The sequence below is a fragment of the Prionailurus viverrinus genome, chromosome D3, assembly GCF_022837055.1.
Source record: "Prionailurus viverrinus isolate Anna chromosome D3, UM_Priviv_1.0, whole genome shotgun sequence".
Taxonomy (NCBI): Eukaryota; Metazoa; Chordata; class Mammalia; order Carnivora; family Felidae; genus Prionailurus; species Prionailurus viverrinus.
Genome location: NC_062572.1, coordinates 30,201,381 through 30,228,888, shown reverse-complemented (window position 1 = coordinate 30,228,888; position 27,508 = coordinate 30,201,381). Strand labels below are relative to the sequence as shown.

The following is a 27,508-nucleotide window of genomic DNA, read 5'->3' as shown; positions in this document are numbered from 1 at the left end:
GAATAAATAAATACTTCTGAACGAATCTCCAGCTTGTGTGTTTGCTCCTTGAGGACAACTATCATATTTTACTCACCTTTCTAGCTCCGGCATCATGCAAGCACACAGCAGCTGCCCAATAAATACGATTGTTTGACAAATACTGTACCTATTATATACACATCCAGCCCCTAACACCTTAGGAATCACAATATGAATGCCTTGGATAAGTTAATTTGTACATGAGTAGAAAGGATTGAGGTCAGGGAAGGGGCTTTTCAGCCTAAGGTTGAACAAAAATCACTGGGGGAAAAACACAATCACTGCACTGGAAGGGTCCTGTCCAAAAACTTAGACCCGGAGAGAGGATCAAAGACCCAGATAGAGGAGCTGAAATTATAAAAGAGGAGAGCGGCGCCCGGGTGGCTCAGTCAGTTGAACATCGATCGGACTGTGGCTCAGGTCATGATCTCTTAGGTCGTCAGTTTGAGCCCCGCTTTGGGTGAGCCCTGCTTCTCTCTCTCTTTCTCTGTTCCTCGTGGGATTCTCTCTCTCCCTCTCTCTTTGTCCCTCACTCACTTGTACCCTCTCTCTCAAAAAAAAAAAAAACCTGTTAGGAGAAAACAGAGGAATAATCTTTATAACTTTGCATTAGTTAATAGTGTTTTAGGTATGACACCCAAAGTACAAATGCCAAAAGAAAAAATAGGGAGAGTGGATTTACTCATATCGTGGTGTATATGAGTGCTTCGTTCCTTTTTATGGCCAAATAATATTCCATTGTGTGGATATACTACATTTTATTTATCCATTCACCACTTGGTGGACACTTGGGTTATTTCTCCTTTGGGGCTATTTATTGTGAATAATGCTGCCATGAACATTTATGTATCCGTTTTGTATGGAACTATGTTTTTTATTTATTGTTGAGAGAGAGAGAGAGAGAGAGAGAGAGAGCGGGGGTGGGGGGGGGCAGGCAGAGAGAAGGGGACAGAGGATCCGAAGCGGGCTCCATGCTGACAGCAGAGAGCCCGATGTGGGGCTTGAACCCACGAACCACATGACCTGAGTCAAAGTAAAACGCGTAATTGACTGGGCCACCTAGGTGCCCCATTTATTTCTTCTTTTAATGTTTGTTTATTTTGTGAGAGAGAGAGAGAGTCAGGGGGAGGGACAGAGAGAGAAGGAGAGAGAGAATCCCAAGCAGGCTCTGCACTGTCAGCACAGAGCCCGATGTGGGACTCGAACCCACGAACTGTGAGATCATGACCTGAGCCAAAATCAAGAGCTGGACCCTTAACTGAGCCTCCCAGGCTCCCCTGGAACCTATATTTTCAATTCTCTTGGGTTATGTACCTAGGAGCAGAATTGCTGAGCCTTCTCTTTACTTTTTGAGGAATCGCCGAACACTGTTGCAACATTTTACATTCTCACCAGCAACGTGTGAGGGTTCCAGCTCTGTCTCGTATCACGAACTCTTATTAGTGTTTGTCTTTTTGGCGACAGCTATCCTGGTGACTGTGAAACGGTGTCTTATTGTGGTTTTGGTTTGCATTTCCCTGATTACTAACAGGTGCTGAGTATCTTTCCTTGTGCTTATTGGTCATTTGTGTATCTTCTTTGGAGAAATGTCTGTTGAAATCCTTCACCCATTTTTATTTTTATTATTTTTTTTATTATTTTTTGAATATGAAATTTATTGTCAGACTGGTTTCCATACAACACCCAGTGCTCATCCCAACAGGTGCCCTCCTCAATGCCCATCACCCCCTTTCCCCTCCCTCCCAGCCCCCATCAACCCTCAGTTTCTTCTCAGTATTTAAGAGTCTATTATGGTCTGCCTCCTTCTCTCTCTGTAACTTCTGCTTCCCCCTGCCACCCCCCCCCCCCCGGTCTTCTGTTAAGTTTCTCAGGATCCGCATAAGAGTGAAAACATACGGTATCTGTCTTTCTCTGCCTGACTTATTTCACTTAGCATCACACTCTCCGGTTCCATCCACATTGCTGCAAATGGCCATATTTCATTCTTTCTCATTGCCAAGCAGTATTCCATCGTGCATATAAACCACAACTTCTTTATCCATTCATCCATTTTTATTTTTTAAAAATGTTTATTTTTGAGAGAGAGAGAGCATGAGAGGAGGAGGGGCAGAGAGAGGGGGACAGAGAATTCCAAGAAGTCTCTGTGTTGATAGCAGACAGCCTGATGCAGGGCTTGAACTCACAAGCTGCGAGATCATGACCTGAGCCAAAGTCGGATGCTTAACCGACTGAGCCACCAAGGTGCCCTGGCTTTCACCCATTTTTAATTTGGATTATTAACTTTTTTATTATTGAATTGTAAGAACTCTTTGCATATTCTAGATGTAAGCACTTTATCAAATATGTGACTTGGAAATATTTTCTCCCATTCTGTAGATTGTCTTTTCATTTGGAAAGTGTCGTTTTTCAGTACAAAATATTTTTTAATTTTGAAAACATAGGCCCACACAAAAACAGATACACAAATGTTCATGGCAGCATTATTGACAATAGCCCCAAAGTAGAAATAACCCAAATGTCCACCACGTGATGAAGGGATAAACCAAATGCTGTATGCCCATGCAATGGAATACTATTTGGCCATAAAAAGGAACGAAGTATTTACAATATGAGTAAATCTTTTTAAAAGCTATTTATTTACTGGGTTGCTTGTTTATTTAGGAAACTCTATGCCCAGAATGGGGCTTGAACTCACAAACTCGAGATCAAGAGTCACATGTTCTACCGACTGAGCCAGCCAGGTGCCCAGGAGTAAATCTTGAGAACATTATATTAAGTGAAAGAAGCCATTTGCAAAAGATCACATATTGTGAATTCTATTGCTACGAAATGTCCAGAACAGGCAGACCTATGGAGACAGAAAGTAGATTCCTGGTTGCTTAGGACTGGGGCCAAGAGAGGCAATGAGGAGTGACCATTAATGGGTACAGGGTTTCTTTTAAAAGAACAAAAAGGTTCTAAAATTACCTTGTAGGGGTCCCTGGGTGGCTCAGCTGAAAGAGTGTTTGACTCTTGATCTTGGGGTCATGGATTTGAGCCCCATATTAGGTGTGGAGATTACTTAAAAACTAAAAAAGTTGTGTAAAGAAGTGTTACAATCAGGGGCACCTGGGTGACTCGGTTGGCTGAGCATCCGACTCTTAATTTCAGCTCAGGTCATGATCTCGTGGTTCATGGGATCAAGCCCTGCATTGCAGTGTCAGCGTGGAGCCTGCTTGGGATTCTCTCCCTCCCTCCCTCTCTCTCTCTCTCTCTCTCAATAAGTAAACTTAAAAAAAAAAAAAAAAGAATCAGGGACTTCCGTGAGTGTGGGAAGAGTCAAAAGAACAGAGGTAATGGAAGCTATCTGCAAGAGCAAAGAAGCTCATGCTAAAGACCTCAGCCTGAAGCACCAAGGTGGGTGGGTCTCAAGATTCTCCAAGAAGCTTGTACACACCATCTCAGAATTCAGTGATGAAGGGGGTCGTGCTCCAGGAAGCCAGTGTGGATCTCTTGTTTACCCACATACTTGACTGTGACTGATTCACCTCCATCTTCCAAACCTCCTACAACTTTCTCTCTCTGGCTGGCTCTATCCCAAAACCCTAAGGGAAAGGGGATTCTGGAAAATAGAGTTCTCAGCCTTAAAAATGAATGGTGGTGGCGCCGGGTTAACCACAACCAGCCCAGCACAATCTACCCCTGGGTCAGCTCAGCTTTGCATCCAAACACCTCCTTTTCAACATTTAACTTCCAAGTAAAGGTATTCGGAGCACCATGCTTTCACATTGTATGATTCAGCTATCCTTCCGACAGCCGAACCGAAAGAAGAAACCCAAAGTTCCCCCTTACCCATCTCTGAATAAATGTGCCTTTGTTTCCTGATTCGGATTCTGCTATCCTGTAGCCTAATATTGAGTTACAGAAATAGCCATGATTTATACATTAATACTTCCTGGTAGCATGAGAATGAGAGAGGAGAAAAAGACAAGTATGAAGTACAAAAGGCCATATCAAAGTAAGACACAGGACATCTTTGGCCACAACTGTGCTCGCGGCTGTGATTGGTCACATGACAAGATGAGTGTTCTTCCACCACCCTTTCTCTTTGTCCCCAGCAAGCACCTCAGCCAGTCATATGGGGGGGGGGGGGCGGTAATCTGGTGGGGTGACCTAGATCTTTATCCTTGAAAACAAATTTTTTTAATGTTTATTTATTTTTGGGAGAGAGAGCACGGGAGAAAGCGCACATGCGCTCAGCGGGGGAGGGGCACCGAGAGGAGGACAGAGGATCCAAAGTGACTCTGCGCTGACAGCAGAGAGCCCGAGAGCCCGAGAGCCCGATGTGGGGCTCGAACTCACGAACCACGAGAACATGACCTGAACCGAAGTTAGATGCTCAACCCACTGAACCACCCAGGTGCCCCTTTATTCTGGAAGTTTTTGTGATTTAAATGGTTCTGCCTGTTTTATTTTTTATTTGTTTGTTTTTATAAATTCAGTGTTTTCTGAAATATACTTTTTTAAAATATATAATTTATTGTCAAATTGGTTTCCATACAACACCCAGTGCTCATCCCAACAGGTGCCCTCCTCAATGCCCATCACCCACTTTCCCCTCTCCTCCACCCCCATCAACCCTCAGTTTGTTGTTGCTGTTTTTAAATTTTTTTTACATTGTATTTATTTTTGATAGAGAGACAATGCACAAGTGGGGGACGGGCAGAGAGAGACGGAGACACAGAATCCCAAGCAGGCTTCAGGCTCCAAGCTGTCAGCACAGAGCCCGACGTGGGGCTCGAACTCACAAACCACGAGATCATGACCTGAGCCCAAGTCTGACACTTAACTGACTGAGCCACCCAGGCGCCGCTGTTCTCAGTTTTTAAGTCTCTTATGGTTTGGCTCCTTCCCTCTCTGCAACCTTTTTTTTCCCCTTCCCCTCCCCACTGTCTTCTGTTAAGTTTCTCAGGATCCACATATGAGTGAAAACATACAGTATCTGTGTTTCTCTGTATGACTTATTTCAGTTAGCGTAACACTCTCCAGTTCCATCCATGTTGCTACAAATGGCCAGATTTCATTCTTTCTCATTGCCAAGTAATATTCCATTGTATATATAAACCACATCTTCTTTATCCGTTCATCAGTTGATGGACTTTTGGGCTCTTTCCGTAATTTGGGTATTGTTGAAAGTGCGGCTATAAACACTGGGGTACGAGTGCCCCTATGCATCAGCACTCCTGTATCCCTTGGGTAAATTCCCAGCAGTGCTTATTTATTTTGCGCGCGCGCGCGAGAGAGTGTGCAGGCTCCCAGCGCAGAGCCCAATGAGGGACTAGAACCCCTGAACCGAAAGATCATGACCTGAGCCAAAACCAAGAATCGGACGCTTAACCGACTGAGCCACCCAGTCGCCCCTTAGTCCTGCCTGTTTTAGGTTGCTATAGTTTTCCGTCATTTTTACCACAGCATGTGGGAGCCCTACGTAAGATTACCAAGAGAATCTCCTGGGTTCCAGGTGTTCCTCCTTGCCCCCATTCTGGAGTAGCAAACCGATTTACGCTTGGTAATCAAGCCCAGCCACCCAACCGGTACAGCAACCCCCTTTTTGCCTGACAAAGTCACCAGGTGGCAGTCTCAGCTTCCTGTTCAGTGGAACCAGCATGTCCATTGCCACCTGTGGCAACCAAGCAAGACCTCTAAGCCAGCAGAACCCGAAGCTGTGGGGGTGGGAAGTTGAAACTTTACTGGTAGGTCATTAGAATAGTAACAGTGAAACAAGCTCCTCCCACTTCTACCCCTTGATTCCTGAAGTCTTTGGATATCTTTGCCTCGGGGAAAGAAACTTCACTACACGTTAGTGGCTGCTTCAAAGCACGTCCCGCATCTCCCGGGACATTAGGGACATTACGCTAGCTCCACCAAGTGATTTCACCCAGCTGACACCAGAAGCAAATCTTCAAAAGGCCATTCCGCCATCCTTCAGGGTGATGGGAAATACAGCAGGACCGGTGAGTTCCAGACAGAGGCACTGACAACATCATGCTTTCGCGAGCCCACGGCCACACTTCGTTTGCTGTAAAATGAGGTAAAACCAAAACTAAAGATGTAGGATTACATCTTTAATAAATAAGAGAGGAGCTGAGAATAATAATGGGACTGTGTTAGAATGTGGGATTGGTGATAGAAGTGAGTTAAACCCTCACTCATTAGAACAGGAAAGGAAGCTGGTGGGTGTGGCTCATTTTGGTAAATCAAGAAATAGTAAAGGTGCCCCGGTGGCTCAGTCGGTTAAGTGGCTGACTCTTGATTTCAGCTCAGGTCATGATCTCACAGTTCATGAGATCGAGCCCCACATTGGGCTCTGTGCTGACAGCATAGAGCCTGCTTAGGATTCTCTCTCTCTCTCTCTCTCTCTCTCTCTCTCTCTCAAAATAAATTAAAAAATCGTAGCAAAAGCACATCACCGAAAGCTATGGAGGTAACTACTGGAAAAAAGAGCCCCAGATATGTAGTATTCATGTCTGGGGCGTTGTGAATAGTGGCAGTGAAGAGACTGAAATCTTCCTGTAACAGTAGATTTTAAAAGATCTTCATTATCTTTTAATTTTATTAAAGGAATATATACATTTAAAAGGAAAAATGATAAAATGAATATCCATCTGACTTGCCTGTCTCTTAAGGAAAGTATTCTTTTCCTATTATTTTTACATTTTTTAATGTTTATTTTGAGAGAGAGAGCACGCAAGCACCAGTCGGGGAGGGGCAGAGAGAAGGAGAGACAGAATCCCAAGTAGGCTCCACTCCATCAGCACAGAGCCCCATGTGGGGCTCAAACTCACTAACTGCAAGATCATGACCTGAACTGAGATCAACAGTCGTCAGACACTTAACCGACTGAGCCACCCAGGCACTATGGGAAAGTATTCTAGAAAACATCATCCATTCTACTCAATGTTTCCTATCCAAGCCACCAAAATGCTCAATCCCTCCATATGGGTCCCAAAGAAATTTGTTTCTGAAGAATGTACATATTTCCTTTGCGAGAGAATGAAAACTCTATTCCACAATGACTTTTCCTTTTGCCTTAATTGTCAAAAGACTGTAATGTTAAACAGTCAACTGTGATGTCGCTTCAGTAAGAAGTGATTTTTCTCAGGTTCCTGACACCATTTTTTTTTTTTTTTTTTACATTTATTCATTTTTGAGAGCATGAGCAGGGGAGGGGCAGAGAGAGAGGGAGACACAGAATCTGAAGCAGGCTCCAGGCTCTGAGCTGTCAGCACAGAGCCCGACGCGGGGCTCGAACTCACGAACTGCAAGACCGTGACCTGAGCCGAAGTCGGATGTTCCACTGACTGAGCCACCCAGGCGCCCCTGTTACTGTTTTCTATTCATTGCTCTTTGTTTCTCTTTTTGTCTTCCACTCTTTTCCCACCTTGTCTGGCTTTAACTCAGACTTTTTTTTTTTTTTAAGTTTGTTTATTTTTAAGTAATCTCTACGTGGGGCTTGAGCTCCCAATCCCAACAAGATTAGGAGTTGCGTGCTCTTCTGACTGAGCCAGCCAGGCACCCCTTTAACTGAACCTTTTATATTATCCCATTTCTCTCTTCTCTTAGCATATCAATTATACTTTTGATTTAAAATTATTTTAAGTGTTTGCCCTTGAGTATACACTTACAGTGAATCCAAGTTCTCTTTAGAATAACACCATAGCACCTCACGGGAGTGCAGGACCTTAGAATATTTCTGATTTCTCCCTCCCATCTCTGATAACATTGCTGTCATTCACTTATTGATAAGCTATAATTACCAAATGCATTGTTGCTATGATGATGATTATTTTTTGCTATGGTTATTTTAAACAAACTGTTATCTGTAAGATTAATTAAGAATATGACGGGGCGCCTGGGTGGCTTAGTCGGTTAAACATCCAACTCTGGATTTTGGCTCAGGTCATGATCTCACGGTTTGTGAGTTTGAGCCCCACATGGGGCTCTGCGCTGACAGTGCAGAACCTGCTTGGGATTCTCTCTCTCCCCCTCTCTCTGCCCCTCCTGCACTTTTCTCTCCCTCTCTCTCAAAATAGATAAATAAGCTTAAAAACAAGAATATGAAAAAGAAGGGGTGCCTGGCTGGTTCAGTCGGTGGAGCATGTGACTCTTTATCTTGGGGTTGTGAGTTCGAGCCCCACAATTTTTTTTTAAGTTTTAAGAATATGAAACAGCAATTTTTTTTTTACCGTCATTTATTCCTTCTCTAATGCTCTTTTCTTAATGTAGATCTTAGTGTCTGACCTATGTCATTTTTCTTCTTTCTGAAGAATTTCTTTTAACATTTCTCACAAAGCAGGGCTACTGGCAACGAAGTTCCTCAATTTTTGTTTGTCTGAGAAGGTCTTTATTATTTCTTCTTTACTTTTGAAGGAAAATGTAGCTAGATACAGTACTCTAAGTTTGTGGCTTTTTTCTTTCAACATGAATATCTTTCTTCACTCTCTTGCTTGCGTGGTTTCTGAGGAGAAATGCGATGTGATTCTATCTTTACTTCTTACTATGAAAGCCCTTTTTCTTTTTTCCTCCTCTGGTTTCTTTCCAGATTTTCTCTTTGTCTTTAATTTTCTCCAGTGAGAATGTGATATGCCCAGGAGGAGATTTTTTGTGTGTGTTTCTCCTGCCTGGTGTTCCCTGAGCTTCCTGGATCTGTGATTTGTTGTCTTTCGTTAATTTTTGAAATTATCAGTCGTTATTGCTGTAAATATTTTTTGTTCCTTTCTCTCTTCTCCTTCCGGTCTTCTCACTCTACATACGTTACACCTTTTGAAACAGTCACAGGATTTGTGGATATTCTGTTCTGTCATTTTCATTCATCCTTCTCTTCATATTTCAGTTTTGGAAGTTTCTCTTGACGTAACTTCAAGCTCATTGATTCTTTCCTTGGCCTCGCCCAGTCGGCTGATAAGCCCATCAAAGGCATTCTTCACTTGTGTTACAGCGTTCTTGATTTCACACATTTCCTTTACCTTCTTAGAGTTTACATCTCTTTGCTTACATTATCCATCAATTCTTTCATATTGTCCACTTTTTCCATTAGAGCCATTAGCATAGTCATCATAGTTGTTTAAAATTCCCAATCTGATGGGGCGCCTGGGTGGCTCAGTCAGTTGAAGTCTGACTGTTGATTACAGCTCAGGTCATGATTCCAGGGTCACGGGATCAAGCCCTGTGTCAGGCTCCTCGCTAAGCATGGAGCCTGGTTAAGATCCTCTCTTTCTCCTTCTGCCCCTCTCCCCTGCTTGCACTCTCTTTCTCTCTTTAAAATAAAAAATAAAATAAAATAAGATGTGAAAAAATAAAAATTTCAATTCAATAATTCCAACATCTCTCCAGATCCAAGTCTAGCTCTGATGCTTGTTCTGTCTCTTCAAACTATGTGGGAGTTTGTGTGTGTGTGTGTGTCTTTTAGTATATCTTGTAATTTTTTTTTTAGGTTTATTTATTTTGAGAGAGAGCGAGCCAGCTGGGGAGGGGCAGAGAGAGAGAGAGAGAGAGAGAGAGAGAGAGGGAGATAGAGGATCCAAAGGAGGCTCTGCGCTGACAGCAGAGAGCCCAGTGTGGGGCTTGAACTCATGGACTGTGAGATCATGGCTTGAGCCGAAGTTGGACACTTGACTGGCTGAGCCACCCAGGCACCTCATAGTATACCTTGTAATTTTTTGTTGAAATTTGGATATGATGTGCTGTGAAGAAGCAACTGAGGTAAACAGGCCTGTAGCATGAGATTTTGTTTATCTTGCCAGGGTTTAGTCCATGTTTATTGCTTGTTGCAGCCATAGGTGTCAGAGGCAAAATATTCCTCCGGTGCCCTCAATTTGTCTTCCTTGTTGTCTTTGGGTTTTCCTAGAAACTTATTATTATTATTTTTTTTTAAAGTAGACTTCATGCCCAGCATGGGACCCAATGTAGGGCTTGAACTCATGAACCTGAGATCAAGACCTAAGCTGAGATCAAGAGTCAGATGCTTAACCAACTTAGCCACACAGATGCCCCTAGACACTTCTTAAATTAGTTCTGAGATGGGCAATTCTTTCGCTTGTATCCCATTTTTACACAGGCCCCCACTGATGTGGTAGAAAGGTGTGGAGAGAGGGGAAGGCTAGAAGCAGCTAGAGTTAGGTATTTCTTTTCCTCCAGGTCTGTTAGGCTCTATTAAAATCCCAGCCGGTTTGGCATTTGGGGCTGTCTTAGTTTGTTTTGAGGGAAATCCCTGAAGAACAGAAAGCTCTGGGCAATACTTCAAAATGGCTGCCTCACCCTCTTCCTATTGGGACCACAAGGGGATTTTTTCCATCTTTCTTCCTCATGAGAATCTGGTAGGGCTCCTGGAGGTTAAACTCACAAAGGTGCGGGCCCCTTAAGATTGGACCTCTGCCCCCTGAACTCTTTAACCCTTGTCTACACTGGCCACACCAGCAATTCATCCATTACAGTTTAGCTTTTCCTCGCCTGGTAGTGGTTCAGACAGAGATTGATGCTCCAGTGGGTTGTGATTCTCTGTCTCTCCAATTTGGGGGCAGCCGTTTGTCCTGTGATCTCAGTTCTCTGATGGATCTAAGAAGAGTTCATTGATTTTTCTGCTTGTCAGCGACTTTCTCTTTTGTGCGGATGGCAGCGATGATTGCCAAGGCTGGACCAGGAAACCAGAAATCCAGGTACATTTGTAGTTGTAGGATTTCCTTTTTTTTCCCTTTCATTTTTAACGCTTTATCAATCATTTTTTTTTCTATGATTCCACTCACTATGGCCATCTTTTTCTGTAGGTTTTAATCATATTCATTATAAAATACTTTTCTGTAACTTTTCTTATCTAGTATTATTTGCAGATCTATTTCCATTGACTGAATCTGGATTTTTTTTTCTCGTGACTCAGTCACATTTGTCTGTTTCTTGGCATGTCTGGTATTTTTTATTGTATAGCAGACATCATGGATGACAGGACACAGAGATTCTGGGTTCTGTTATAATTCTCTGAAGAGTGTTGAGTTTTGTTCTCCAGGGGGTTGAATTATTGGAACGTCACCAAAACCTTGTGGAGGCTGGGCTTTTAAGTTTTATGAGGGTGGGTATTTTCTGATTTTGCCCTTAGTTCTAAGGCAAATCTCTTATTTCTAGAACATAGTCTTTATTACCAAGGTGTGATCCTTTTGGGGGTTAAAAGAAAAACTGAGGCGTTTACCAAGCTGCTCTGTCAGACTCCAAATTCTGTCTCCCCTGGAGCTAGCAGCAAATGAATCTCTTCTCAGCTTTTGGCCTTCCAGCTCTTTCTCTTTCCCTGGAATCCCTGGAATTCTGTGGGCAGTTCAGGCCAGCCACATATTTGAAGTTTATTGCTTTCAACTCCTCACTTGCAGAGGCTCCAAACTTCACTGTGTTGCCCCCTCAGTTTCCAGCTGCACTGTCCTTCCCAAATTCCATCCTCTGCCTTCTGCAACCAATAGGACTGTGGCTTCCTGTTTGAGGTCTGGCTGACCAGAAGAGAGAGCTCAGGGAAAAGGCAGCTCTTCTTTTTAAAAATAGTTTTATTTATTTATTTTGAGAGAAAGAGAGCATGCAAGCGGAGGAGGAGCAGAGAGAGAGGAGAGAGGGAGAGAGAGAGAGACAGACAGGGAGAGAGAGAGACCCAATCAGGCTCCTTGCTCTCAGCGCAGAGCTTGACACGGGTCTCCATCTCACAGTTGTGACTTGAGCCAGACTCAAGAGTTGGGTACTTAACCAACTGAACCACCCAGGCGCCCCAAGCAGCTCTTCTTTCAAGAGCTGCCTTCGTCCACTTTGCTTTTTGTTCTTCTCCGTTGTTTCCAGGTGGCTGTTTCATATATTCTGTCCACATTTCATAAAGCAGAAAGTCCTCTACCTTTGGATTTTTGAATATGTAATCCATATCATCTATTCCAGAAGCGAACTATTAAAATAAACAAGCATAGACAATTGGACAGTAAGACCTATGGAAAGGCGGACGATTATCTGACCTTAATTCAGAGGATGCCTTTCAAAGTCAGGGTGTACGAGCTCAGGCAAACTTGACGCAGGCCCCACCCCCACCAGCAGCGTGGTCTCTCGGGCATCACAGACGACGCCCCGCCGCACGCCCCGCCCCCCTCGCCCGCGCGCGCCCGTTTCCATGGCGACGCGGCACCAGGCCGGGGCACTCGAGCCACCAAGTGGGAGTGCAGCGACGGCAGAGGCGGCGGCAGAGGCGGCGGCAGCGGCGACATGAGGGCGGGGGTGGCGGCGGCCGGGCAGCGGCCCCCCAGCTCGGGGCTCCCGGGCTCCCGGGGCACGTCGCGCCTGCGCCCGCCCGCCATCCTCCAGGCCGCGCAGCACAGCACGCAGGTTGGGCTCATCGAGGCGCAGAAGCGGGTCGTGGACCTGGAGAAGAGCCTGCAGTTCCTGCAGCAGCAGCACTCGGAGACACTGGTCAAGCTCCACGAGGAGATCGAGCACCTCAAGCGGGAGAACAAGGGTGAGTCCGGGCGCCGCGGCCGCGAGTGAGGCGTCTTCCGCGGCTGGGGCCCGAGGGAGAGGCAGACCTGCCGCTCCCGGGTGCCTCCAGTACCGAAACACTCGTGGACTCTAGAACACGAGGTTTAGAAACCCTTAAACAGGGTATAAGGAGGACACAGGGCAGCAAGCCCCACCCCGGGTCCTGCTACGTGGGTCTCGGACTCCCTGCCCCCTCCGCACCCCCTGCCCTCTCCGCACCCCCTGCCGCCTCCGCACCCCCTGCCTCCTCCGCACCCCCGGGCCCCAAACCTGGGTCTTCGTGGGCGGGGTCGACGGGGCCGCCCCACGGTCTGGTGGGGTGGTCTGGCTGTGCAGCGTTTCCCACATTAAGCCGGGTCGCAGTCTCCTCTCTAGGCAAGTCGGGCCCGCCTGTTCTAAAAAACTTTTATGGAAGTAAAAAGTGCGAGTGTACAGCTCAGTGATTTTCACAAACTAAACACAGATCGAGAGCCGACTTGCCATTCCCATCCAGCCCCTCCTTGGACACCTCCCCCTGCCCCCTCGTCTCCTCAGGGCAGGTCCTTCCTAACTTTGCCCCGCTGGTGGCTCCTCACCGCCATGGGCCAGGCCTGAAGCAGAACTTAAGGCCTATCACGGTGGGACACTGCTGTCCTCTCTCTTCTCCCTTATGCTCTAGTTGGAACTCCTCCCCCCACATTCTTAGCCCTGTCTCAGTTTCTCCCCACCTTTCTCCTGTTGCCTTTACCTGAAGGGCTATTAGATCAAGGGATCACCATGATGTCAGGACTCCCTCCTCCTGACATAAGGAGTCTTGAGTCTCACCCCTGTCCCTCCCTGATGCCCAGGCTGGATGTGGCCAGCTCACGTTCTGGGTGTCGCTTGATCATTGCTCTGACCACATTTGCTCATCCATGACTAGGGGCTCCTGGAGGACTGGGCCATCCTGACTCACTCACCTCTGTTCCCCTGGAGCTTGGGGCTCCACCTAGCAGAGGGTGCCCTATAGATGTCATGGGCAGAGGAATGGACTCCTGGCGAGGCTCTCACCCAAGGGCTCTGGCTCAGGGAACAGCTAGAGGCATTGCTGGCCCTAAGACACCCAGGGTAAAGGCTTGGCCCACGGGGCAGTGTGTGAGGTCTCTCAGGGGTTCAGCGGGGAGTGCACAGGGCAAGCCAAAACCTCTCCTCCCAAAATGGCTGCAGTTTCAAAAATGACCAGAGCACATGCTTGCTTTCAGATCTCCATTACAAGCTAATAATGAATCAGAAGCCAAAGGAAGGTAAGACTGAGGCCCTTGGGTGCCTGATGGGAAATTACTTCTGTCAGGAATAGCCCCTCCAGAGTGCCTGTGTCTACCCAGCTAGCTGCACTGGCCCATGTACTATCCCAGTGGGGAGGAATCCTGGGGGACCTGGACAGACACCACTGCCCCCCACCCCCCGCCATGGTGTGGGTGACTGTGCACCCAAGCACAGCAGGTGGGGCTCTCGGGGATCCCAAGGCCTGAAGTCTGCAGTAAGGAAGCAGGAAGAGCAGCTTGGGGTGGGGCTGCCGAGACCCCACCCCTGCCACCACCGCCCCGCCCCCGGGCCCCCAGCCTTGCTGCTCTGCTGGATTCTTTTACTTGGGTTGCTGCTATGGCAGCCCCCAGCCCTGTGCCTCTGGCACAGACGGCTCTGGGCACAGTCCTTCTGGGGATCCTCCCTGCCATGTCTGCTGTGAGCAAGTGTAGAGACAGAGAGACCTGCAGTCACTCGTCTAAGGCCCTTCCTCATCGTGACAGCCCCTTTCTCTTTGCCTGTCCTCCAGCCCAGCCCAGGGAGACTCAGGCCGTGTTGGGCCTGTTCCCCCCACATACCTTTGGGGCCAAGTCTGACATCAAGAGGTGGTCTGAGAGGTGTTAGCTTGGTATGCCCCAGTCTGGGGATGTCCCGGGGCTCCCTTCCTAGGGGACATGGAATATGGGAACAGTGGTGGTGGGCCCTCCTCGAGCAGAGCAGAGCAGTTCCAGTGAGCTATCCTGGGCAAGTGGCAGGGCCTGTTAATGGTCCCAGTCCTGCAGGGTCGGGGGTCCCCAGTGGGATATCAGAAGAGGCCATCCTCCCATTCAGGGCCTGCTTCTTCGGGCCCAAGCCCGCTGCTTTCTGGATGGCCCTTCCAGAAATCACCTTCCCCTTGGCCTTGGTTCTGCCTCACCAGAGCGGGGGGGAGGGCTCTGCACAAACACAAACACAAACACAAACACAAACACACAGGCCTGCAGGGCCAGGAGGAAGGCACGGGTGGCCTGGCCCCTCCCAACAGCGGGGCACAGAAGTGTCCGGGAAAGCTGGGACCAAGGTGGTGCTGCCACCATCTCAGACTAACCGTGTGCATTTCCCACAGGCAGCACTTCCAATTCCAGCTTTCGGTCCATCAAGTCCGTCTCAAATTCGACCTTGTCAGTTGGCATGCCAGCACCCTGTGTGAACTCAGGGTCAGGGGAGGGGCACATGCCCCACTGGGGCCCTGGGCCCCGATGGCCAGTGTGGGGTGCTGACCAGATTGCACCTTTGCCAAGCTCTGTGGACTTAAGGGTTAAGGAGTAGCTGAAGGGAGCCAGAGAGGGTGGCCGCCAGCTGACACCAGCAGGAAGGAAGGAGCCGAGGAGGGGTGTGACAGGACCATGAGTTGGCCAGAGGGAGACTACGAAAGCGAAAGCGGGGTTGGCTACAAAGGAAGTGAACGTCAGATCAACGTGGGGCACAAGGTCCTGTGGCAGGCACACCCTGCCTGCATACAAAGAGAGGAGCCCCTGAGCCTTCCTAAGTGGTCTTCCAAGGGCAGCCTGGCAGAAGCCCTGCTTGTCGTGTTTCCTGCAAGCAGGTGGATACAGGTGGGACAGCCCTGCCTAGCGTTCTGGGCTTGTGGTGTCCTCTGCAGAGTGAGGGGAGCTAATAGCCCCTTCTCTGCACTCGGCCTCTGTGAGAGGCCAGGCATCCTCCCCGGGAGTGGCCCTTGCCCCTTCCATGCAGGGCCTAGGCAGGCCGTGGGCCTTGTCCGTGGAAAGGAAGTCTGTGCAGGCCGGGTCCCAGAACTCTCATACAGTTTCATTTTGCCCAAAATGGGGTGCTGCTTCAGAGTCAGGGAACAGCTGCGGGGCCACCCTGACCCCTGGACTTCCCCGAGGCATGGGAGACTGACCCAGTACAAGTAGGGGGAGGCCAGCTTCTACAGCAGCAGTAATTTTAGGGCGTTCAGCAGGCACCACCCACAGACCCCCTTTTTGGGTCACCTGGCAGCCCCCCCAATGGGGACTCTGTTACCATCTCTCCTTTACAAGGAGGAAACCGAGGCAGAGGGCAGGCGCTCCTTGGGCACTCACAGCCAATCCTGGAGGACGTGGGCCCTGGCTCTTGATGCCCACCCACAGTGACTGCCCTGTCTGGGTCTGATCTACAGCCAACTCTCAAGGAAAGGCCAGGCCCCGGCCCAGCTTCTCCAAGAAGCAAGACTCAAAAACTGACATTCCTCCGAAGACGGACCTGGAAGAGAAGACCCCAGCTGCTGCCCTGTTTCACAACAGCAAGCGGGACCAAGCCCCAGGGGTGCAGGGGCAGGCCAAGTAAGGGCTCACCTGTACCCTGTGGGCCCAGCGTTGCATTTAGTAGGTTCACATTCTGGAACCAGCCAGCTGCCTTGCCCTTCCAAATGGGTCAGTCTCCAGGGTGAAAGCAGACTCACTCCAGGCAGGCCCATCTGGCGGGCAATGCCCTGTGCTGACCTGAGCCCACACGAAGGTGCCAACAGCAGCCCAGAAACTAATTTCTCACAGAAATGAAACAAAGTAACTTGGCCTTCACATTAGTTTGCTTCTCACCAAGACAACAAGCAAAAGAACAACAGTAAGTTGGGTTCCTGGGCTCACCCTGGGAAATGTGCTTGGCCTCCGCAAGGCACAGAGCCAGCAGGCCAGAGCAAGACCAGGGTTGACACCTGTTTCTGGGACTTCCTGGAAAGCAGCAGTGAACCTGGACTTTGCATCCGAAGAGACCCTGTTGTCCCCTGGGTAGTTCAGCCAGCAGGACGGGGTCCTGCTTCTCTGCACGGTCCTTACTTAGAGTCCCTCTCAACCAGCCCCACAGGTGTGGGGTCAGGAGTGAGGGCAGTCACACAGCTTGAACCACATCTGACCCTCGGTGCACCTTGAGGGGAGAGGAAGGGATACGCCCAGGTCACAGCTGGCACCAGAGATGGCCCCCCACCCCCGCCACCTGGTGTCTGGAGCACCCTGGCCAGCAGAAGGGAACCAGACCCCGACGAGGCTGTGTAGACACACCCTTCTTCCCCACACCAGCCGCACACTGGTGTGGATGCCGCCCTCAAGAGAGGTGGTGGGTGGTTAGACCAATCCTGGCAGGCTAGCTCTGGGCTGCTGTAGTGCCTGTTCCAGAGATGAAGAAGTGGAGACGTCCAGTGCAGCAGCCCCCTGGGTGGCAGGCAGCCAGCACAAGGGCAAGCAGCCCCCCGTGATGAATCTGCCCCTGCACCTGCGCAAGCCCACCACGCTTCAGCAATGCGAAGTGGTCATCCGCCAGCTGTGGAACGCCAACCTCCTGCAGGCCCAAGAGGTGAGGCTCAGGCAGCGGGGACCCCAGTGCCTCCGCAGACCCCGCCCACTGCCCCTCTTCTCCCTGCCTTCCAGCTGCAGCACCTCAAGGCCCTCCTGGAAGGGAACCTGAGGAGGCCCAAGGCTGCATCTGAGGAGGCCGGCCCCAGCTCTCCCAAGTGAGTGATTCGGCGTGGCCCCCACCGCATCCCAGTGAGGTCTGCTCTTTTGGGGCTCACTACCGACTCCTCTTTCACCAGGGACCAGGAGGCCCTTCACCAGGGAGCCATGCAGCTCCCCAAGGTCCCCACCAAGGGCATCCCCAAGAAATGGTGAGTCCCACCGGCAGGGGGAGGGTGGGGTGGCCTGAGCCCAGTACATAAGGGGCAGGGACAGCTCAGTGCCTTGCCTGGGGCCCTGCTGCCAGCCAAGTCTCCGCTCCTGCTCCCGGGGGCACCTGTAGTGACCTCCCTCTGCCCTACCAGCCTGATTCTGAGCCCTATGCCCGTGGCAGAGCGCCCCATCCTGCCCGCGCTGAAGCAGACCTTGAAGAGTAACTTTGCTGAGCGGCAGAAAAGGCTGCAGGTGGTGCAGCGCCGGCGGCTGCACCGCTCTGTCCTTTGAGGCGGGCGGCACGTGTCGACGTCTGCATGCCAGGTCAGGGCCAGGCCAATGCCCTACAGCTGGAGACGCTAACCCTCTCTAGATAGCACTTCAAAAGAATTCGACCACGTTTAGGCCGCACGAAATTCCAGATAAGCAAAGTTCATGGCAGATAAAGTACTTGGTTGCTCTCAGAACCGAGACACTGTTTTCTTGCTCGGTATTTTGCTATTCTGCATTTACACAAAAACACATTAAATAAGTATTACCCTACCTGTTGAAGACTGGAAATAAAGCTCGTTTCTCCACTTGTGAACCTCATCCCTCACCGCTATCTGACATGGCTGCCCTGCCCTGTGCCCCCAGCTCTGCTCCCTGCGGTGGGAGGGGCCCACTGGGGCAGTCACCAGGACTTGTCCAGGGCCTGGTGGGTGCCCTGCGCCACGGGCAGGCACAGCATGCACCCTTCTTTGAGTGCAGGGGGTTTCCTGGCCCTTGGCTGGGCTGGGACTGCCTTCCAGGCACAAGGGCAAGTCCCGTCCCCCCTGCCACAGCGCCGTCCAGCCTCCACACTGACAATCCCAGCTAACGAGCCATCCTACCGAGCTGCCTTCTGCTGTGGAGGGCCACGGCCATGGGAGAATGGTCCTCTCCAGGGCGCTAGGGTCCCACCCTGAGATTCCCACCCAAGAGCCTCACCACCCCTTTACTCACCAGAACCGGAGCTTCCTATGTCTCATGGGTGTGGTCAGTTTTAGTGTCGACCCTCCCCTGGCAGGACAGGGCTACTGGCCCCACTGGCCATTTCCTCAGTGCTGATCTCTGCCTCTTCTTTGGGCAGCAGGAGCTTTGCCAGAAACCTCGGGGTAAACCAGGATGAGGCACTGATACTGTCAAAAAAGGGTGAACTAAGGTCTGGGCATCCACGGCCATCTCCAAGGTGAGGAATCTGGCTCGGCCCTGAAAGCATACCTCACTGGATAGTGGTCCCAGACTTGTGGGAGGGGACACAGTGACAAACTCATGACAAACACAGGAATAATAAATTTATTATAAGAACCACAGATGACACGGTAGTGCACATACAAAAGGGGAAGCTTCTCATGGCCAGAGGGCTGATGCCCTGTCAGGGAGCTTTCACTCTCTGGAGCAGCTCTGATGACGCCAGGTCCTGAGGATGCTGCCCTGACCCAAGAACAGGCCCAAGTGCCCAGTGAGTGGGCACGGTGCCGGGTACAGGATCCACTCAGGTGTCCCTGCTCCCTAGGCACCCCACAGTGCTGAGCAGACCCCCATGGCTTAAAGGGAGAATGCCATGAGGTATGAGTCCCAGGTGATGGCAGGGGATTCGCAACTGCCTGCTGGCCGACTTTCCTTCTGAGACGCAGCCAGCGGCCCTTGGATCCAGGAGCTTTCCAGTGGCGTGCCCCCCACGGCAATGGTGGAAGGGTCTGAACCCAAACCTGTGACCAGAGAATTCCGTGTGTGTTTTCAGGGTTTCCTATGCTCTCCATGTTCCCCTACAGAAACAAAAAGTTTTCTGGCACACACACAAGAGGCTCTAACGAGACCTGGAGTTCTCCCCCAGGCTGCTGAGGAAGGGCATGGGCCCTGGAGAAGCCAAGGGGACAGCAGCCCAAGGAGGAGCACACAGGGCTGAGGCATGTCCGACTCCCGGGGGGGAGTGGAGGTGGGGGGAGTCCCAACCCCACCACGAAGCAGCCAGCTCCACAGCCACCTGCCCAGTCATGTACAAGTATGGGAAAATGTTTGGCAGGTCCCCAAGGCAGAAGATAAAAGCAGGAAAGCTAATCTAAGCCCAGGTTCTCTAAGGGAGCCAACACCTAGAAATGTCCAACGTGAGGTGCATGTCCGCTGTGGCCCTGACAAGGTTGCCGGCTATCCCCGTGGTCCCCAGTGGGTGGGTGGCTAGGCGGCGGAGAGGCAGGCCTGGTGGATGCTCTGCGCCCAGGTGTTGAGCAGGGCTGTGACCGAGTGCTTGTCCGGGAGCTGCAGCAGCCTCGAGGTCATGCACCGGTGCACTGACTGCAGGAAGGGGTTGGCGTCTGCAACAGAGCAACGGGCCATGAGTGCCGCTGTGACCTCCGCCGGGACAGCCAGTGCTGGGCCTGACCCTGGGCTGCACAAGCAACTCTTTATGAAAGGCCGCCCCACAGACACAGGGCTGGCGTCTGGGGCATCAAAGCCAGTCAACCTGACCAGGATGCCATCTCCCGCACACAGTGGGGCGGCCAACACGGTCCCCTCCCAGGCCCATGCATCAGTGGAGAACTGGAATGTGAACAGGTCTGGAGCCCAGGGCTTTCTCTCAGGGACAGCCTTGGGATCCCAGCGCTATGCACCAGCTCTGCACTGCAGGGGGACTGGCCACCATCAACAGGGGTCTCTCCGGGCCTCTGGTTTGAAGCCATGTCACCCAGGTGGGTCTCCATAAACCCAAGCTCCTTCTGTACTCCCGTAACAGCCTTGCAGAGGCCCACAAAGGCGGTTGGACCTGCTCGCCTCTCTCTCACTACAGGTGACCGCCCTGCAGACACAGGATGGACCCCTTTCTTCCCAAGTGACTTCTGGGCAACCCACTCCTGCCCACAGAGGGGCAGCAGAGAAAGGGGAGGAGGGGCCTCAGCTGCGGGGCACAGAGCAAATCTCGGTTGCCCTGAGCTGATGCCCCCTACCAGGGTCCCTAGACGGCAGCCGTGAGGCCTCCCCAAGGCTGTCCTCTTGGCTCACCGTACTGCCACTGCCTGTCAATCCACAGTGGGCTCTGGGCGGGGTAGTCGGCAGGCACACTGAGCTCCAGCGGCGGCACGCTTGGGAGATCCTTGTCATCTGCAACACATGTGTCTATGCCTGTGACCTGGCCCAGGCTGCCCTGCCTCATAGCCCTGCTCTAAACAGGGCTCTTCATATCCCAAAAGGTTCTGGTGAGGCTTGCTGCAGTCTGGAGGTCACTCTGATTCCCACTTCCACATCTCCCTAAGGCCTCAGGCAAGCACAGCCATATCTGGTTGGGAGGGAGGGGCTTCCCTGGCAGGCCGGTGAGAGATAAGAGTCTGTGGGCTCAGGGCTCTGCCCTCAGAGCACCTCCTGGGCCAGGTATGTGTGAGGATCCAGGAGGACACAGGGATGGTGGGCTTCAGGGTGTGGTGTGAGCATGCCTGTTTGTGGGAGGCCAAGTGCCTGTCCACATGGATCATGCGGGCCTGTGCTGGGCCTGCTCTAGGGCCTTGGGCTGTAGCTCAGGACTCACTCTCCCATAGCACCAGCCCCGCCCGCCCTCCCCTGTACGCACCCAACTTGCATATCAGGTGGACGGTGCCGTTGTTACTGCAGTGAGATGGGTCCAAGTTCACCAAGAACTTAGGGTCTAATCTGGCCACCTCCCCCTGGAGCACGTTAGGAATGCTCTGCCGTTCATCGTCTTCAAACCTACGCTTCCGAGTGCATACCACCGGGGCCCTGGAAGAGACCACCACGGTCACCACACCACACTAGGCTGTGGCCCGTGGCCCACGGCCCACCACCCACTGCGAGGCTGAACCCTGGACTGTACGTACGTAATGGGTGGGCCGTGGATGGCCGTCATGGCTGGCACGAATGTACGGTACAGGGAATGGTTGAAGACAGGTGAGCGGATATTGGCCAGGACGGCATCCAGGAGTGGCTGGCACAGGTACTGCTGCTTGGTTGGCGGCACCGGGGGTGGTGGGGGCGTGGGCTGTGACAGGATGGGCAGTGGGGACGTCAGCAGCCCACTCTTGGGGAGGCTTTCCAGACCCTGAAGTCCTTATCCTTCACAGCCAGACTTCTGTGGCTTCCCCACAACCTCTGCCCCCCTGGAGACAAATACGGCTGATCCTGGATACATTCGCCTGCCTTCTGCAGCCTTGACCTTCCCCAGAGTTCCCTTCCCCCAGGGCTTGGACTGGGGCTGGGCAGGGCTGGCTGGAGGCCTGATGGTGGAGATGGGCATACAAGAAAGCCCATGCACCTGGGGGCTGCAGAAAGCACCCCAGGACCACAGCCACAGGGTGACTTCTCCCATGTTCCCACATACACTCTCCTTCCGCACAGCAGACCTGACCTGGCAAAAGACTCCTGGGCAAGGTCCCCAGGCTGAGCAGCATGGCCCCTCTGCCCACTCCTGACTGTGAAGGCTTCTCTCAGCTTGTGGTTCTGAATTCTCCCCACAGATGCCTGTGGCCCTTTGAATACCACCAGGCCATGGTGCCCCACTCACCACTGCCATGTCATTCTTGAGCTTCTCCAGGGCAATCTCACACTTCTGGAGTGTTTTCAGGGGGCACCTATGGGGAGAGGGGATGTGACTGATTCTGGGTGCTCAAGGATGAGGTGTCAGCGGCTCTTGAGCACTCATCCCAACCGCTCCCTGCCTAGCTTGTCCTGGTGTGCATGGAACCAGCCTTGGCCACCAGAACCCTCCACAGGAGCCCCAGTCATTGAACTATTCCTAGACCCAGAGTATAAGGCAAGATGGTCCCACGTCCAGGAGCTGTCCGGTCCTGCTCATCAGAAGAGGGCATAAAGGTGATGGGTCAGGGGGAGAGACAGAGGCCAGGTCCCTGCCCCAAGCCCTAGAGTCCCAAAGAGGGATTGAGCCTAGAGGCTTGAGTGCTGCCCAGCTCCAATACATCTAGTTCTGCAGTTTCTAGCATTCTGCACGGTAAATAGAACAGAGAAGATCTTCTAGAAGGGAGCATAGCCAAACTGATGCAGAAATAGGGACAGAACCCAAAGGCCAGTCCATGTGCACAGTTCTGCAGAGCTGGCCCGTCTCTGGCGTTCAGAGCAGAACAGCTGGCAGCTGGGGGCAGGGCACGTGTGCCATGTTGTGAACCAGGGCTCCAATGCCTTACAAGTCCTTCTCAAGGCGATGTCTTGTTTCATTTTCACAGCCAACCCGGGTGAGCCATAGTCACTCCTTTTGCAACGGAGTAAATGAGATGCAGTCATTTGCCCAACGCCACTGGGAAGTCAGGGGCAGGGCAGGGGCTGGATACTGGCAAAGACAAGGGGCCAAGGGCTTGGAGGCACCTGTGGAGGCCCGAGGCCCCTTCTTTAAACTCCGTCTCACCACCAAACGCCCGTCCAAGGCTGGGCTAACCAAGATGCCAGACATGGGCACACCACTGTCCTGCCCCCAGGACCAGGGGCAAAACTCACCGCTTAGAGGGATCTGTCAGAATGTCCAGAAGGCTCTTCATCTTACTCAGATCCTTTTTTCTGTCTGGGACAGAGAGGGGCTACTAAGACACGTGCCAGGGGTACTTGCATCCCCCCCGCCCCCTCCACTGCACCCCTGCCCTGGACCAGCCGCACCTTCATTCTTATCGATCTTGTTGATCATACGGCGTAGGGGCTCGATGTACTTGGATAGCTGCTTCAGCTTGTCCAGGTACTGCTGCTCCTCAGCCTGGCTGGAGCCAGCTGGGCTCATGACCGAGCTGGGATTCACTGCAGAACACAATGTGGTTAATGCGGCTTCAGCCCACAAGCCCGGGCCCTCTGCAAACCCTCAAGGTGGGGGATCTAGGGCTCACCCACCCCATTACAAGCTGAGGCCTCCAGAGGGTAAGGGGGTGAATCTCAGCACCTCAACCCACAGGGCTGTGTGTGGGTTACATGATGGGCTCTGGTCCCTGGATCACACCCACCCCAAGCCTGACTTACCAGGGGTGTTTAAAGGTCCCGGGGAGGGAACACTGAAGTTCTGCGGGGTGCGTGCCGTCACTGGACTCTGGGAGGGCTGCGGTGAGGGGCTGGGCAGGAAGCTACTGGGGGAAGGGGCAGGGCCGGAGCTGCAGCAAAGCAAAAGCAGATGCATCTGTGAGCTGGGGCACAAGGTGGGGCCCGCCCTGGGAGCCAGGCAGGGAGGGCCACCCCGGCCAGGCCTACCTGACGTTGGAGTTGGGCTGCGAGCTGGGCTGGCCAGGCTGCGGGGACGGCTGGGGGGGAGGGGGCATCGACTGCGGGGTCTGCACCTGCTGGCCCGGCGATGGTGAGGACAGCATGGTGAGGCTGTTCTGGCTGACCTGGAAGTGGATGGGGCTCAGCCTGCTCTCACCTGCCACACACTCTCACTCCTGCTGCATCCTTGCTCCCTCCCCCCACCCCAGGCCCACAGATTCCATCTGCACAAACAAGCCCCCTCTCCCTTTCAGCTTCACCCGCACACCTTCCTTCAGATGCCCTACCCTGTGAATACAAACATAGGTACAGCTCCCCACCCCAAGGATGGACACAAGTCCATGATCACTGAAGTGCTGGCTGAAAGGCCATGCTGGGTAGCCCTTGCTCCTTGGCAGGGAGACCATAAAGTCTACAGGCTTCTAAGCTGGGACAGGACATTCCTATGTCTCTATCTCACAGGTGTGGGAGCCAGAGAAGCTTATGGCCTTGGATGGTGCTGCCTGGCCTCCCCAGCCTGTGATTCTCTCATCTGTGTGCCTGTGAGGAATGTGCTCTGTGACAAATGGGACTGTCTTCCTACATGCTTCCATGAACCCCCTCAGCCATCAGGCCACAGTGGGAGGCTGTGTCTCAGGTTTAATGGGAGCAAAGTGGCCCCTGTGTCAGCCCTTGCCAGCACAGGTGGCCTGAGGATCCTCGGTCTGACGTTTGAGTGAGTCCCACAGAGAGCTGCCTCGCCCAGGACCAATCCAAAGGCCCTGCCAGTTTCAGAGCTTCCAAGGGTTGGAGGTGGTGGCTTCTTCCACACCCTAGTCAAACCCCTGAGCATCCCCTCAGAGCCTGCTTCCTGTAGCCCAGCCCACAACCCCCAACCCTAACTCTTGGACCATCCAGTTCTGCAGATGAAATCTGGCACTTCTCCCAGGGCACTCCAGACACTGGTGTCATCTGGGGCCACAGCTCCACGCCTCCCTCCCACATACTCCTCTGCCACAGTGCTAGGGGGACTGGGTGGGGATCACTCTGGGGGTTGCTAGTCTCTTGGTCCTTGATTCAGGGAATAAGAAAAAGCATTTAGAAGAACCCAGATCCTACCAGGAAGACAGGATGCCCGCCCTCCTTGCCTGCCCATTCTCCTGGCTGGGCAAGGGGCCCTGACCTTTCTTCTAGTATACCAGACAAAGCTCCTAGAGTCAAACATCGTTCTCCTCCCACAGGGTGCATAGGCCAGAGAAGCTACATGGGACGCTGGCATGGTGGGGGACCCGGAAGCTACATTATCACACTTCTAACGCAGCTGGGTCAGAGTGGCACCAAACCCAAGCGACTGGCCCACCAGCACATCTGCAAACACAATGAGCTGTCCCACCACTTGTGACTAGGCCCCAGGCCTGGGAGCAGAGGGACAGGAACACACAAGCTCAGGCCTCCAGCTGCTGGGCCCAGCTGCTCTGCCAAGTGAAGGAAAATGGTCCCAGGTGATTCACACTGATGTCAGCAACATCAGAAACGGGGCCTAGGGCAGCTTAGTGTGCTGAGCTGAACCAAATGCAGCAGATTTCTCCTAGGCAGGACTCGCCTTCACAGTGCTGGGATACACTGAATCCCATGGCAGGCAGCATGGCCCCTGCCCAGCGGTGGAAAACAGGCTCTAGAATCCACTCGGGTGCCAACAAACTCCCAGGACTAGGAAGGTGAACAGGCCATTTTGGAAGAGCCCAGGTAGAGAAATGGATGGTGCCAAGAGGGAGAAGGCTCTGGGCCCGGCCTGCTAGGTATGGGAACTCTCCTTGTAGTGGTTTCCTGCAAAGCCCCTGCTGTCACCTCCTCTTTTCCTCATCCGGACCTACTGCCACACACTGCCCTGCACTCCCTGAAACTGCCTCTTGCCATATGCCCTCTTCCAGCCTGTAGTTCAAACTCCCCTGGCCTCTCCTGCCCCCACCTGCCCCAGGAAGGAGCCTTAGCCTTAGCTTCTGCTCCAGCACATGTCCCTTCTAGAAGGTATATGGCTCTTGTCTTTAGTCTAAAGCTGCTGTTTCTCTGAAGGAAAATGAGGCATCTGCAGGGTGTCACGGCTGGCGCAAAACCACAGCAACGAGAAGGGCACTGCCTAGTTCACTTCCCACCTAAATGTATGAAACTATATTTAAAAAAATTTTTTTTAATGTTTACTTATTTTTGAGAGAAAGAGAGAGAGACAGAGCATGAGCGGGGAAGGGGCAGAGAGAGAGGGAGCCACAGAATCCTTAGCAGGCTCCAGGCTCTGAGCTGTCAGCACAGAGCTGGACACGGGGCTCAAACCCATGAGACGTGAGATCATGACCTGAGCTGAAGTAGGACGCCCAACCGACTGAGCCACCCAGATGCCCCTGAAACTGTATTTTAAAAGGCACCTGGGCAGCTCAGTCAGTTAAATGTCTGACTTTGGCTCAGGTCATGATCTCATGGTTCATGAGGTTGAGCCCTTCAATGGTGTCTCTGCCTTTTCAGATCCTCTCTCCCTCTCTCTCTGCCCCTCCCTTGCTTGTGCTCATGCTCGCTCTTGCTCTCTCTCAAAAATAAATAAAACATTAAAAGAAAAATAGGGATGCCTGGGTAGCTCAGTCAGTTAAGCATCTGATTTGGCCCACGACATGATCTCATGGTTTGTGGGTTTGAGCCCCACATTAGGCTCTATGCTGACATCTCAGAGCTTAGAGCGGGCTTCAGATTCTGTGTCTCACTCTCTCTCTCTCTCTGCCCCTCCCCTGCTTGTGCTCTTTCTCTCAAAAATAAATAAACATTGCTGCAGCAACTTCTTACTCAACATGTCTCCGGAGGTGAGGGAAACAAAAGCAAAAATGAACTATTGGGACCTCATCAAAATAAAAAGCTTCTGCACAGCAAATGAAACAATCAGCAAAACTAAAAGGCAACTGACAGAATGGGAGAAGATATTTGCAAATGACATATCATTTAAAGGGTTAGTATCCAAAATCTATAAAGAACTTATAAAACTCAACACCCAAAAAACAAATAATCCAGTGAAGAAATGGGCAAAAGACACGAATAGACACTTCGCCAAAGAAGACATTCAGATGGCCAACCGACACATGAAAAAATGCTCAACATCACTCATCATCAGGGAAATACAAATCAAAACCACAACGAGACACCACCTCACACCTGTCAGAATGGCTAACATTAACAATGCAGTCAACAACAGATGTTGGTGAGGATGCAGAGAAAGAGGGTCTCTTTTTGTTTACAGCAGCACTATCAACAATAGCCAAAGTATGGAAAGAGCCCAAATGTCCATCAATGGATGAATGGATAAAGATGTGTACATATGTACACACACACACACACACACACACACACACACACACAAATGGAGTATTACCCGGCAATCAAAAAGAATGAAATCTTGCCATTTGCAACTACGTGGATGGAACTGGAGGGTATTATGCTAAGCGAAATTAGAGAAAGACAAATATCATATAACTTCACTCATAGAGGACTTTAAGATACAAAACAGATGAACTTAAGGGAAGGGAAGCAAAAATAATATAACAACAGGGAGGGGGACAATTTAAGAGACTCTTAGATGTGGAGAACAGAGGGTTACTGGAGTGGTTGTGTGAGGGGGGGATGGGCTAAATGGGTAAGGGGCATTAAGGAATCTACTCCTGAAATCACTGTTGCACTATATGCTAACTAACTTGGATGTAAATTAAAAAAATAAATTAAAAAAAACATTTTTCAAAAGTTGTTTGAAAAAATAAAAGGTACCCTCAGCACTCATACCATGGGGAAACAGGTCACACTTTCCCCACACCGTTTGCTTCTGGGTT

The 27,508-nt window shown here is 51.4% G+C and overlaps 2 protein-coding genes across 8 annotated transcripts in view; one reads left to right on the top strand and one right to left on the bottom strand.

Moving 5' to 3' along the window:
* Nucleotides 1-12,099: 12,099 nt before the first annotated feature.
* Nucleotides 12,100-18,036, top strand: LOC125148619 (coiled-coil domain-containing protein 74B-like). 3 transcript variants are annotated; one of them, XM_047826631.1, is made up of 7 exons: nt 12,100-12,526; nt 13,767-13,808; nt 15,971-16,133; nt 16,950-17,139; nt 17,214-17,296; nt 17,378-17,449; nt 17,603-18,036. In XM_047826631.1, the coding sequence occupies exons 1-7, from the start codon at nt 12,277-12,279 to the stop codon at nt 17,739-17,741; spliced, it is 939 nt and encodes a 312-aa protein (XP_047682587.1). In that variant the 5' UTR covers nt 12,100-12,276; the 3' UTR covers nt 17,742-18,036. The 3 variants fall into 3 exon arrangements, with proteins under 3 accessions (XP_047682587.1, XP_047682586.1, XP_047682585.1); XM_047826629.1 differs by having other exon boundaries at nt 12,158-12,526; nt 16,962-17,139; XM_047826630.1 differs by lacking the exon at nt 13,767-13,808 and having other exon boundaries at nt 12,156-12,526.
* Nucleotides 18,037-18,749: 713 nt separating this feature from the next.
* The window catches only part of LOC125148618 (mediator of RNA polymerase II transcription subunit 15), a 69,802-nt gene continuing 61,043 nt past the window's right edge, over nt 18,750-27,508 (bottom strand). For 3 of the 5 annotated variants that reach the window (XM_047826623.1, XM_047826627.1, XM_047826626.1), the window contains 9 exons: nt 23,658-23,794; nt 23,433-23,560; nt 23,082-23,216; nt 22,926-22,989; nt 21,982-22,048; nt 21,299-21,459; nt 21,034-21,200; nt 20,472-20,570; nt 18,750-19,786 (listed from right to left, as the gene is read on the bottom strand). In XM_047826623.1, the coding sequence (XP_047682579.1) occupies nt 19,650-19,786; nt 20,472-20,570; nt 21,034-21,200; nt 21,299-21,459; nt 21,982-22,048; nt 22,926-22,989; nt 23,082-23,216; nt 23,433-23,560; nt 23,658-23,794 (1,095 nt within the window). In that variant the 3' untranslated portion in view covers nt 18,750-19,649. Of the gene's footprint in view, nt 19,787-20,471; nt 20,571-21,033; nt 21,201-21,298; nt 21,460-21,981; nt 22,049-22,925; nt 22,990-23,081; nt 23,217-23,432; nt 23,561-23,657; nt 23,811-27,508 lie in introns of all 5 variants that reach the window. The other 2 variants (XM_047826628.1, XM_047826625.1) reach the window with 2 other exon arrangements.

Excerpts from the sequence above, each read along its gene's own strand:
- LOC125148619 (XM_047826631.1), top strand. The coding sequence starts at position 12,277 with ATGAGGGCGGGGGTGGCGGCGGCCGGGCAGCGGCCCCCCAGCTCGGGG. Across the intron at positions 12,527-13,766 it reads CCTCAAGCGGGAGAACAAGG|ATCTCCATTACAAGCTAATA; the intron begins GTGAGTCCGGGC and ends GCTTGCTTTCAG. Across the intron at positions 13,809-15,970 it reads GAATCAGAAGCCAAAGGAAG|CCAACTCTCAAGGAAAGGCC; the intron begins GTAAGACTGAGG and ends TCTGATCTACAG.